The sequence below is a fragment of the Trichechus manatus genome, unplaced genomic scaffold (genome assembly GCF_000243295.1).
Source record: "Trichechus manatus latirostris isolate Lorelei unplaced genomic scaffold, TriManLat1.0 scaffold00118, whole genome shotgun sequence".
NCBI lineage: Eukaryota > Metazoa > Chordata > Mammalia > Sirenia > Trichechidae > Trichechus > Trichechus manatus.
Window position 1 is genome coordinate 3,509,290 of NW_004444054.1, and position 13,616 is coordinate 3,522,905.

Here is a 13,616-nt window from a genome sequence, read left to right on the forward strand (position 1 = left end):
AGAAACACACTCTTCACGAGTATCAGTTTACGTCCCATAGTCCAGTTTAATCTTTGTCTGAAGAGTTGAAATTAGCCATACTTTTGAAGGAAGCTCACTATGATCTGTCTTTTTATCAACAATGTGGGTAAAGACTTGGAAAAGCTGCTTGGAACTTTTGTAGGGCAGGGAGAGAAAGCAAACATGCTGGATGACAGGGTCAAGATTCAAAAATCTTCCCAGGCTAAACTAGTAAACTAAAACCCAGGGGGCTAATTTCAATAAGGATATGAGTAACTGTGCAACGTTAGTTCCTTTTAATTATTTTAATGGCATTAGCTCAGCGTCACAGTAGACATGAATTGGCAATAGTTCCTATGAATATTGGTTGGTTGTACAGTCTGTGGAGGGATTGGAGAGGGGAAGAAGGCAGGAGAAGGAAAAGAAGATTTGACGCCCACCAGTTAGGACACCTCCACCAGAAAAACCCAAAACCAAACCAGGTGCCGGTCGAGTCGACTCTCAGTCACGGTGACCCCATGTGTGCTGAGTAGAATCGTGCTCTGGATTTTCAAAAGTACATCTCTAGTCCTTTTCCCAAGGCGCCTCTGGGTGGTCTCCAACGCCAACTTTTCGGTTAGTAGCTGAGTGCATTAACCATTTGCAGGGACTCCTCCACCAGAGAAGACCCAGATAATTCTACTTATTGAGAAAATGAAATCCATTCGCAATCTAGAGGGACTTAAAGTTCTTTTTTTCTTTACTGTGGTGCAAATATACCTCCCAAAACATATATGCCATCCCAACAATTTCTACATGTACATATCAGTGACATGGAGTGCTTTCTTCAAGATGTGCCACGTTCTTGCTACCCTTTTCCAAATCATTCCATTAACATTAACATAAACTCAATGTCCCCTAAGCAAAATCTCCCCCTTTTTCCCTCCCTCCCAGCCCTGGAAGCCACTATTAATCTCTGGTCTCTGTGTATTTGCCTGTCTCATATAAGCGAGATCATACAGTATTCGTCCTTTTGTGACTGACTTCCTTTGCTCGGCATGATGTTTTCAAGGTTCATGCATGTTATGGCATGCAGACTTCCAGCTCTACCAGCTTCAAATTAACTCTTATAGCCTCAAAAAAATAACGGTACTGGCCAGCATCTGGTAAAAACTGCCCGAGAGCCAATTATTATTGTTAAGCCACTCCAAAGACCGTGAGCACTTTTGGGTTTGACCAGGCAAGGGGGATATACAGTACAGAATATGGATATGGCAGCCTCTATGTAGGATACATTTTAGGGGACTTACCTCAAGGGTCTGTGGATGTGGCAGGCACTGATTTTGATGAGAGGGAACATTACATTTGCAATTATCTCTGCTTTTTCATAGACACGTGGAATTGACCAACTACTGCGATTATAAAGACTACAGGGAAACCATACTGAGCAAACCAATGCTGTTCTTTATTAATGTGCGGACCAAAATAGACACCTCAAAAGGTAGGTAAATAAGTCTTTTTCATGTGGTTCTGCCTTGCTGGACCGTGGACCTTGGTGTGCTGATGAGGTAGAAGTCCGCACAGAGAAGGCAGGTGTAGATACTAGCTTTTGACAAGGCCAGGAGCAGGGCACCTGGGGTGTTAGGCCATCAGAAGCACAGCACCAGCCTGCAGAACAAACCTGTAAATGATTCTAGAGAAGAAGCGGTCTGTCTCAGAGTTTTCTTTTATGCTTCCTCTCCAGGCAGGAAGTGAGCTGACATTTTATACTTCCTGTCTAGGCAGGAAGTGAGCTAACATTTTCAGCCTGCAAGCATTGCACAAATGACTGGAGTGATGATAACGATGATGATGTATGATATCATGTATCAAAGTTAGCACTCGGCTGCTAATCAAAAGGTTGGTGGTTCAAACCCACCAGCCGCTCCATTAGACAAAGATGTGGCAGCTGCTCCCATAAAGACTGCAGCCTGGGAAACCCTATGGGGCCGTTCTGCTCTCTCGTATGGGGTTGCTATGAGTCAGAATTGACTTGATGGCACCTAACAACCACAACGACAACCATGTATCGAACGCTTACCACTTACTGTGTGTGAGGCATAAAGTAATTTGCACAACAGCCCTGTAGGGCATATTATCCAAATGGGGACATTTTTTAGTATGAAAGTAATGTTATTAATAACTATGCTGGGTCAAAAGTATAAACTGGGACTGAGCCATGTAAACTGGGGTATGTGGCCATCCTCCGGGGTCGCCATAAATCAGAATTGACTTGATGGCACCTGGTTTGGTGTTTTGGTTTACCTATGAGGGAAGTACTTTCACTTTCTTCATTTAACAGATAAGGAAACTTAGGTAAAGAAAATAGCAGTTGTAGATGGTTTTATGCTTCATGCTATGGCTTTAAAATTTCATTTTTAGATGCGTCTCTATTGTTTCCTCCAAGAAATAAGACTAATTAGTAATAACCATGTTAACCAAAATTCCAGTATAAACATGTCTCCCTTTGTCCTGGTCCCTGCTCTCTGAGTGATAGACGGGGAATGTTGTTAGTATAACGTTCTGTGATAGAGGCTGAATTTCTTACACTTATTTCTAAACAACATTCCTAAAATGAGTCCAAGGTAATACGGAATGATCTACAAATTCCAAATGAATTTTCTCAAGCATTCGCGGTCTCTCACTTAGATTTGTGGAACTTTCTCTGCTCATTTCCTCATTCAGAATCATGACGCTGAGGCAAGGAACAGAACCCTTATGTTATTTGGTTTGATGTTCTTTGACCAGGAAACCAGATATTTCCCTAGGCATGTGGTTCACAGATGTATCAAGGGGCACTACCTGCTTCTATCAGGAGGTATCTAAAGAAAGAGTAAAGGACTCTCCATTTTAACATTTTAATGAAAGTACAAGGAGTGGGACATGGAGGTATTAGTGGGTGGCCTACAAAAGTATGCATTTGTATGACAACTATTGCTACTGTATAGGAACCCAATACTGGTTAATGTGAGAAATGCCATAAAATGAAGAGGCTCGATCATGTAGAAGCTTAAGACGACCAAGCTAATTGAAATTGTGATTAAAGCAACATATCCAGCCCTACTACTAGTCCAAACTGCATCTTTGTGCAAATTAGAAAAAGCCACCATTTTTTCTATTTCCTCAACACACTTTATTGATGCTTCCCAGAAATTTGTCGTAATATATATACAAGTAGACCATGTCCCTGAATGCATGTTATGCCCCCTAGAGTTGTAGAAATAAACAATGTCCATGAATGCACATGGCAACCCCTACCAAAAGAAAACAAACGTGTTGCCATCGAGTCGATTCTGACTTATAGTGACCCTATAGGACAGGGTAGAACTGCTCCACAGGGTTTCCGAGGCTGTAATCTTTACGGAAGCAGACTGCCTCACCTTTCTTCCGCGGAGTGGCTGGTGGGTTTGAACTGCCAGCCTTTCAGTTAGCAGCCAAGTGCTTAACCAATGCATCACCAGGGCTCCTTAGGGTGGCTTCTAGAATTATACAAGTAGACAATGTCCATGAATGCACCTGGCGCCCCCTAGCATTGTGCAGTGCACAGCTGCCCAACCAGCACAACTGTGAAGTGCGGTGGCCCCCCGAGTGTGTCTAAATGAGACTGAAGGTCTTCATTTGCCTTGTGTGGAAATTAATTCAAGGTATCAAACAATTTGCTGTCTTTATTTGTTTATCTCTTGCCTCAAAGTGGATATATGTTGTTAGTTTAATTATATCTAAAGTGCCCAGGGAAAAACATAATTTGGGAGAAAGGAAAAAAATGGGGGGAAAATCAGATGAATAAGGTTAGTTCAAGGTGCATCCCTTGAGGACGTAACACTTATTGGTGGCCCACAGGTTTGGCTCTAAGATATCTCAAAGCCAGTGCAACGTGCTCAGTTCTCAAGATCACAGGACTGCCCGTGGCCTTTAACCAGAGGGTGGCATGGAGTTCTATGTGTCTTCCTAGACAAAATACTTGAATAACTAAGGTCATGGAGCTGGATTCTGACAGCTGGAAGAGCTAAGAGGTGCAGCTTAATAAAATTTCAAATTTCCTAATGAGTAACCAACCTTCCTTTTGCTTAGATGGTGTAGAATTAAGTGTAAACACCCTCAACGGGACGGACTGACACAGTGGCTGCAACAGCGGGCTCAAACATACCTACTATTGTGAGGATGGTACAGGACTGAGTCATGTTTCAATCTGTTATTCATGGGGTTGCTATGCATCAGAACCAACTAGATGGCACCTAAAACAACAAATTTAAGAGGCTACGAAAAAAAAAAAAAAAGAAAGAAAGAAAAAAAAGAAACTGTCTGCTAGGACAGAGTCACAGAATTATTTAAACAAAGAAGGGCTTTTTCCCACAAGGGATTGTGCTAGCAGTGGGGGCAGGGAGGAGAACGAACTTCAGATTGCCTTGGTTCTTAGAATTCTAGATGAGCCGTGTGGCAGAAGGAATGCCAGGTCTCTGGGGAGGCTGGGGGAGACCAGGAGGAAGGCACCCAGAGCCTCCTACCTTGGACTTGGCTGGTGTTCTGCTTTGCAAATGAGGAAACGTTACAAAGAGCAGAGTAATTGCAAGGCGGCAACACGAAAACCAGCCATCTACGCTTTTCACGTTAGCGCCCCATGCTGGAGGCATTGGGTGGAGGCCCAATCCTCATCATGATCATTCTAGAATGGGCCTTTTCTAAGACGGGAATGGCAAACTGCAGCTCTGGGAGAGCCGATTTTCTAAGCTGCTTGTTCAAGCTATCTCCCAGAATTCCCTTCAAACTGGTGCCATCATCAGGAATCTCATTTCTAGAAACACGGTTAGGCTTTGCAGCCGGGGTTGGAAGGAGGGGTGAGGAAGGTTAGAAATGAATGAAACCTCCAAAGCATGTGGGAATCACTGCTTTAGCGAATGCTAAGGAGCATGTCCATGTCATACATGCACGTGTGTTTATAAATTGTTTCCTCGTTTCTAGAAAAGACATATGCATTTCTTGTGAACACAAGGCACCCCAAGATAAGAAGACAGATAGAGCAAGGGATGGATATGGTGATTTCCTCAGTGATTGGAGAGAGCTACCGACTTCAGGTAAGCTTTAGCCTGTCTGAATCCAGAGCTGTTAACCACACAGGGGAGTCCGTGGGTGGTGCCAACTGTTAACATGCTTGGATGCTAACTGAAACATCGGCAGTTCAAGTCCACCCAGAGGCACCTCGGAAGAAAGGCCTGATCATCTATGGAGCACAGTTCTACTCTGACACACATGGGGCCGCCATGAGTTGGAGTCGACTCAACGGCAACTGGTTTTTCATCACATAGGAAAGAGCCTGGGCATCTGATTCAAGGACTGAGTTCTCAGAGTCTGCACTGAGCTATCTCCAGACACTTCAGTTCTCCATTGCTTCACTATTGCCACCAATAAATGGCTTAGTTCCCAGCAGCTTATTAGAAATGGGGTAAAAAGAAATGCAACTTTGACCAAGAAGTTCAGCATTTTAAGGGGAAAGGGAAGCAAAAAAACAAAAGGTAAAAAAAAAAAAAACAGGGCAACAATGAAAAAATCTATCAGGATGAAAGAGAAATAAGGGGTATGATGGTTTGGACATGCGGGCAGTTGTTAATTCTATACATCAATGTCATAGTTATACCCATGAAATTAATTACGTGTTTCTCTCTCGTTCAGTTTGATTTTCAAGAGGCAGTGAAGAATTTTTTTCCTCCAGGGAATGAAGTAGTTAATGGAGAAAATTTGAGCTTTGCGTATGAATTCAAAGCCAACGCGTTGTTTGATTTCTTCTACTGGTTCGGGCTCAGCAATTCCACCGTAAAAGTGAATGGCAAAGTGCTGAATTTGTCTAGTACAAGTCCAGAAAAGAAGGAGACCATTAAATTATTTCTGGAAAAGATGAGTGAACCTTTAATTCGAAGGAGCAGTTTCTCTGACCGAAAGTTTAGTGTAACTTCCAGAGGTATGTTAAAAATTCTCCAGTACATGTGGGAAAGGTAGATAAATAAAAGGGTAGAATGATATAATGGGAGATGTTGTTGTTGTGTGCCGTCAAGTCGATTCCAACTCATAGCCACCCCATGTGACAGAGGAGAACTGCCCCATAGGGTTTCCTAGGCTGTAATCTTTATGGAAAGCAGATTGCCAGGTCTTTCTCCCGTGGAGCCGCAGGTGGGTTCAAATCGCCAGCCTTTTAGTTAGCAGCTGAGCATTTGAGCCAGATGAAAGTCAATTAATTGAAAAGTCAAGGCCTGTTGATGAAAGGGAAATATAATAGGATGTAATTCAGAAAGTAAGAAGTGGGAGATGGTTACTACCAAAAAGAAATAGAGTGACTTCTCTTTTTTGGCTCCTTTAAGTTTGCTGACAATGGGGGCAGTGGCGGTTCAATTTGAGAATTCCTGCCATCTATGCAGGAAACCCGGGTTCGATTCCTGGCCAATGCACCTCAGGCTTGTGTGTTGCTAGGATGCTGAATAGGTTTCAGCAGAGCTTCCAGACTAAGACAGACCAGGAAGAAGGACCTGGCGATCTACTTCTGAAAATTAGTCAATGAAAATTGTATAGATCATGTGTCCTGATCTGCAGCCAATCATGGGGATGGCGCAGGACCAGGCAACTTTTGGTTCCGCTGTGCATGGGGTCACTGTGAATCAGGAGTAACTAACAAGTTTTTCTAACATAACAGTTATATCGTGCGGCACTACCCAATATAAAATTAAATAAATATTAATGCTTATTTAACTATTATTAACAATAATTTAAGTATTATTAAAGAGGGCTGCTTTCCTGATGTTTATATTCTGGGCAACAGAATGTTAACTAAATTATTAGTTGGGAGAAGGGTCTACATGGTTGACATCTACCTTTAATAAAACAGTGAAAACCGTGAGAGCCAGATGATGGGACTGCCTTGTTCTTCCGGGTCTCGAGAGTTTTCCGCCTTTGACAGGGTGCAGTCTTACCACTTTTCTATCACTTGTTTTATGGAAAATATCTGCATTTTCCTTCTCTGACAGGTTTCTGCCTTATACAGGTTCTGGCTTTTGCAGGTTTTACTGTATTTGGAAGGATTGGCGAGACTTTGTAAGACCACACAAGAATAACTTGAGAATATTTCATATACTCACTGCGGATAAGTCAATTCCGATTCATAGAGACCCTATAGGACAGAATAGAACTGCCCCATAGGGTTTTTCCAAGGCTGTAAATCTTTACGGAAGCAGACTGCCACATGTTCCTCCCACTGAGCAGCTGGTGGATTCGAACCACCGACCTTTCAGTTAACAGCCAAGTTCTTTAACCACTGCACCACCAGGTCTGCATTGAAGTCTCTCTGACTTGTCTCCTGCCAGTCCATTCTCTCTGCTTCATGCTAGTCTGGCCTGGAAAACAGCTTCGTTACATCAAGACTCTTGTTGCTGATTGCAGAAAACCACCGGTCTCTTTGAACCTACGGTTTTTGAAACCCCTGTGGAGCACAGTTCAACTCATGGATTGAAACCCCAATGGAGCACAGTTCTACTCTGACACACCTGGGGTCACCGTGGGTTGGGGTTGACTCAATGGCAACTGGTATCAGGCATGCAGAGCCAGTTCCTAGCTCTGGAGGGACACAGAGCCAGCAAGTCCACTGGTACAGCCCCCGGTGGATTAATTAACTTAGCTCTGTTCCCTTCTCCCCTGCTGACTTCAGCCCTAGGTATCTATTCTCCAGAGGTAGGCCTTCTGGCCATCCAGTAAGAAAGAGTCCATGCAACACACTGCAAACCCACCCCAGCCCATGGGAAAGCCCCAGCACCGATGTCCTTCTAACCTAGTCACCTCCTCCCAGGAGACAAACAGCAACCCCTTTCTGGTTAGCCTTTGAATCTTCTGAGGAAGCCAAGATTCTCTATTCGTGATTAAAATTATTCTGTTTTATGTTCAAGTGTTAAAGGCATTTTTTGCAGTGATGGAAATAACACATGCCTTGTTCGCTGTGTTTTAGGTTCAATAGATGATGTTTTTAACTGCAGTCTGTCACCCAGATCATCTCTCACGGAGCCTCTTTTGGCAGAATTACCATTTCCAAGTCTTCTGGAAGCTGAGGAGACGCCCAACCAATTTGTCTGATTGAGTCTCACTTACACTGAAGAATTAGGCCCTGGCAGAAGTTGGAGGGGTCAAAAGGACGTGGGAGGCAGGCCCTCCCATCTGCTGGTCAGTCCCTCCTCTCTTCTCCTTGGCTTCTGTGGAGGGTCTATTTCTTCCATGTCCATGGGTGTGATGCCCAATGCAGCTCACTCCTTGAATCTTGTGGTGACCAGGAAGGAGGGGCTTTGGCCCCATGGCCTGTGAAGGTGTCCTGGACTTTCAACACTCCTCCAAAGAGACACAGGAGTGGCACAGTCCTGCCACCTGGATATTTTGCTTAGTGTCCTGGCATCTTGGGAATTTTCCAGGCAGCCTTTGTGGGGGTAGTCTGACTTGAGTGGGGACCCATGGGTTTGGCCTTCTGCTTGGGAATCCTTGTCTGAACCCAAATCTAGCCAGCACTGGAGTCAGCATGGCTGGGCAAAAAGCCATTGACCTCTTCCATTGGGAGGCAAGTATGTTTTTCATCCTGCCTATAGGACTGCCTTACGGAAACATTCACTGTGCCACCCACTGCCTGAAATTTGAGCTCCCTGGCCTCCCTCTCAGCACAGTGGCCCATGTACAAGGAGGCCTGGTGATACGGTACCAAACAATGACAGGGGAAGGATAATGTATACCCAGTGTCCTCCTTGCTGAAAGCACACTATGTCAGTTGGGTATTTCAAATGAGCTCTTAGGAATGGTAACACTAAAAGCAAAATAGAAGAAAGGTTATCACATTACCATAATAAATTGTTACATCAATACGTTTTTCAGCTCATAGCTACGACGCAATTCTTTAAAAGGAAAAGAAAATCCTATCTACATATATAAACCTGCATGAATGAAGCATATGCTTATAATGAGGAAGATTTACGGGTCCTGAGCACCACCTTTCTATCCCTTTTTAAAAAGTGTCCCTATATTATACATTTTGATAACACTACTAATTGTCCCTTCATTTATATTTGAGACGTCATGTACTACACTTTGTGCAATTAGAAATTTTCTCAGTGATCAACAGAGAATTGATTAAATTTGCCACCAACCGTGCATTTGTGGTTTGTGGGTTTTATATATGCCTTGTAACCTGACTAAATGACAATAAAAATTGTGGTTTTTTTCACAGCCTGAGAAGAAAGTCGTTTGAAGAGTGGGGCTATGATGTATTTGGAGAAAAGAAACAAGATATGATATTGCTCTTTCAGAAAAGAAAAAGGGGATGCTACTTAATAACAGAAGAGAAATATTTGTTATTAAATTCAGTAAAAAAGGAAGAACGTTCACAATAAAATAAGCTTTAGACCAGTGACAACAAACCTTAGGTGCGCATCAAATGCTTCCCAAAGGAAATGGTAGAAACTTTATTCACAAAAATTGACCCAAGAAAGATTTTTTTTACAAATAGATGAATTAAGAAAAACCACCAATAATCACCCAGGAATAGGCTAAAAAGCTGGAAGGTTTCTTTTATCATGAAAAACTTTTTTTTCAGGTCAACTCTCTGGACCAAGGCATTTACTCATTCAGTATTCATTCACCAAAGTTTTATTGATCGCCTGTAAGGAAATATACACTTAGCTAGTGCCGAAAACAAAGATTTTATTAGCAAACATCATAAAGAAGTGATATTGGGCAATCTTTAAAATTGATGAAAAGTCTATGGGGACGGATCTTCCTAGGTAAAGAAGGCCTCAATCTGGGTATAAATCTGATAACTGTGGTCTAAACCAGTTGTTGTCGAGTCCATTCCGACTCGTGGCAACTCCAGGTGTGTCACGGTAGAACTATGCTCTGTAGGGTTTTCAGTGGCTGCTTTTTTCTGAAGTAGCTTGCCAGGGCTTTTTTTCCATGGCGCCTCTGGGTAAACTCAAACCTCCAACCTTTCCATCGGCAGCCGAGCACTTCACCGTTTGCACCACCCAGGGACTAACACAGATATTATAACTGTTTAAGATCAGTAGAAATCTATAGGACGACAGTGACCTAAGCAATTCATTCACTCACTCAATGATTCATTCATTCACAAATACTACTAAGTGGCTACTATGTGCCCAGCACTGACTTGGATGCTGTTATATAAAGATGGCTAAAACATGTCCTTGCTTTCAAGGAGCTTTCAGTCTTACCAAAGAAGACAGGTGTACAAGAAAATAAGGACAATAAAATCAGTGCTATGACTGAAGTTCAGAAAGGAAAATGTCCAAGATGCTTATGAACTTGTTTTGGAGATTAGAAAAATACAACCGTAAAATTTAGTTTTAAAACAAATATCTAAGGGTTGCTTTAGCCAAGTGAGTTTCTACCTCAATGAAATGGTCACCTTGGAGGCTATTAACTCATTCCACTAAGAATGCGCATCCTGAAATTATCTACAGAATGAGAGAATTTTCTTTTTTTTCTCAATTACCTCATGGTGATATTTTTATTTTGGCTAAAAGATAGCATTGCCCAACTTGACTGCCTACCTTAATTATCACCTTAAATTTCTTGTTACTGTTTCAAAAAGCCGATCTATCCTCAAAGAGCAAAGTTATGCCCCTATTTAAGAAATTCAAAAGAATGTGGGCCAGTTTCTGGAGGGAGTTTCTAAGGAATTTCAAAAGTGCTTTAAGCACTTTTGACAGCATCATTAGAATAGATGATTACTTTGAAGAAGAGGACATTCTTTTGGCTGTATAATAGCTGGTATGCTATTGTTAGGTGCCTTTAAGTCGGTTCCGACTCAGAGCAACCCTATCTATGACAGAAAGAAATGTTACTCAGTCCTGCACCATCCTCACAATCATTGGTATGTTTGAGCCCATTGTTGCAGCCACCGTGTCAATCCAGCTCGTTGGGGGGTCTTCCTCTTTTTCACTCCCCCTCTACCTTACCAAGCATGATGTCCTTCTCCTGGGACTGGTCCCTCCTGATGTGTCCAAAGTAAGAGAGAATGCTTCTAACGAGAATTTTGACTGTACTTCTTCCAAGAAATGCTGGTATAACAGATTTGAAATGAGTGTCCATGCTTAATATTCACAACTTGAAAGGATAAGTAACAATGCAAGGCATTGGGAATTACTCAATGGGTGGTCCAGTAAGCTTAGTTCTTAAGAATTCAGAGAAGAGAAAAATACAAAAACTAGAGTAAGCAGGGGTGGACCAAGAGGTATGTTTGACAGATTGACAAGGTTTTAACAGAGACAACAGATTGAACTTGAAGTTATGTTTTTATTTGGATGAAATGCAAGTCAGTTTGGTGAGTGGCAAGTAAGAAGTGGAGTTTAGAATTTATCCCATAAAATCGGACTATCCTAATAAAAAATGTTATAGAATTTTCTCTTCTGGATTTTAAATAAGAGGATATTGATCATTCTCAGACTGCTTAAACATACCCCCTCTTAGTGGCAAGTATGAGCTGGATGACCTCAGGAAAATCTGACTCCATCACAAGGATCGAGAAGATGTTTTAAGAGTTACGTCAATGAGCTAAAACAAAAAATAATGGAAGAAGAGCAATATTCTAATTTTTTTAAAACATGAGACACTTGATTGTGTACTATATAGTAGTAGGAAGTCTTTTGCCCAAATATAACAACCAAGCCAGAAAAACTTCACTTGGTCTATTCATATCCAAAATAGTTGTCATCACTATTGTTGTCATTAGTTGCCATTGCCATGGAGTCAGCTCTAACTTATGGTGACCTTATGTATAATAGAACTAAACGTTGCCTGGCCCTGCACCATCTTCATGATTGTTGGTATGTCTGAGTCCATTGTTGCAGCTCTTGTGTCAGTCTGTCTCATTGATGGTTTCCCTCATTTTTGTTGCCTCTCTACTTTACCAAACATAACTTCATTTTCTAGTGATTGGTCTTCCCTGATGACGTGTCCTAAGTAATTAAGTCAAAGTCTCGCCATCCTTGCTTCTAAGGAACACCACTATAGACCATCTGTGACTTCTACCAGGCTTTGGAGCCAGCCACCTGTCAATTTTTTTTACGCATCCTTAGTTGGCTCCCTTTATCAGTTCTTCCAACAACTATTTCCCATCCTCCCTCTGGCTCAGCAGATGACCTGGCCTCTCACATTATCTGGAACAGTGCTTCTCAAACCTGAATGAGCCTTGGAATCACCTGGAGATCTGTGGAAGTGCAGATTCTGGTTCATTGAGTAGATCTGGAGAGGGACCTGAGACTCTCCATCTCTAACGAGCTCCCAGGTGATGCCGATGCTGCTGGTCCTGGGCCACAAGCAAGGCTCTAGATCTGTGCATCCCAAATTTTGTGGATCATCTGGAGATCTTGCTGGAAATGCTGACTCTCAGGCCCCACCTGGCTTACTGAATCAGAATCCACGTTCTCACAAGATGCCCAGGTGCTGGTGTGCACACTGAGCTTGAGAAGCAGTACTTCAGTGCATCTGTTTTCCCTAAGCCCGTACCCCATCTGCTCCCTCCTGGAGCTGCAAGTTTGAGAAGAAGTACTTCGGTACATCTGTCTTCTCCAAGCCTGCACCTTATCTGCTCCCTCCTGGAGCTTCCAGCTCTCTCTCCACCTACTCCTTCCCCTTGGCCTATGAACTTGCCAAATCTCTCCCGTTTTAAATAATGAAGCCCCTGAGTGGTACAACGGGTTAGGTGCTTCGTTACTAACTGAAAGGTTGGCAGTTCAAACCCACCCAGAGATGCCTCAGAAACAGGCCTGTTGATCTGTTTCTGAAATGGGGTTTCCATGAGTCGGAACTGACTTGACAACAACTTTGTTGGTTTGTTTTTTCACCTGACCCTCTTCTCTCCTCCAGCTATAAGCCTTCTTCACAGCCAAAATTTGAGGATGCCACACTATCTCCTCCCCCTCACTACCCGCCTGTATCTACTACTTCATGTCATGTTCCCTACCTACGTACGCGTGTCTGTGTAGAGTGAAAGTTTTTGTAATAATTTTAATTCAAAATTGTCAATTAACATTTAAACCAATACAACTCTTTTCAATTGTTTTTGATCAATTCATAACTCTGTGAAAGGCATATTGTAACCTAGAGGCTGTAATGTCTGAGTGATTACCTTATTTTGGCAAGATGATATGGAACCTTGCTATTCCTCTTCCTTCTAGAAGGAGCCCAGGATTTACTGGAACTTCCATCCTGGCCCCTTCACTCAGTTGTTGAACCCCCTCAGTGAATCCACCTCAAGTTAGGGCGAAGTCCAAGCTTTCTGGCATAGCCTGTGGGGCTCCCCTCTTCAGCAGTCTCCCAAGTCTCCCCCACCCCGTCAATCTTTACAACATGTCAGTACCAAACCACTCAGGATCTCTGGAGAACACGGGGTGGCCCATGCCTCCTGAGCCTGGTCAGGGTCAATTTAAAGGTTGTCTACATTCTTCACATACTTCATGCTGTGCCCTCCAGCCGAGATGACCTTGTGGCACCTCTCCCTCTTCACTTGGTGTTTTGGAGGCTTTAAATATCGTAGAAATTAATAGAGAGATACTCAGGTTTGACATGCA

The 13,616-nt window shown here is 42.8% G+C and overlaps 2 protein-coding genes across 2 annotated transcripts in view; both read left to right on the top strand.

The window, feature by feature from the left end:
* Window positions 1-8,124, top strand: part of MEDAG (mesenteric estrogen dependent adipogenesis) — a gene marked incomplete at its 5' end in the record, with an annotated part of 24,249 nt that extends 16,125 nt beyond the window's left edge. The window contains 4 exons of the mRNA XM_004384176.3: window positions 1,371-1,480; window positions 4,978-5,090; window positions 5,686-5,971; window positions 8,000-8,124. Of these exons, the coding sequence (XP_004384233.3) occupies window positions 1,371-1,480; window positions 4,978-5,090; window positions 5,686-5,971; window positions 8,000-8,124 (634 nt within the window). The remainder of the gene's footprint in view (window positions 1-1,370; window positions 1,481-4,977; window positions 5,091-5,685; window positions 5,972-7,999) is intronic.
* A 433-nt stretch (window positions 8,125-8,557) lies between these two features.
* The window catches only part of TEX26 (testis expressed 26), a 57,465-nt gene continuing 52,406 nt past the window's right edge, over window positions 8,558-13,616 (top strand). The window contains exon 1 of the mRNA XM_023738543.1: window positions 8,558-8,600. Within this exon, the coding sequence (XP_023594311.1) occupies window positions 8,558-8,600 (43 nt within the window). The remainder of the gene's footprint in view (window positions 8,601-13,616) is intronic.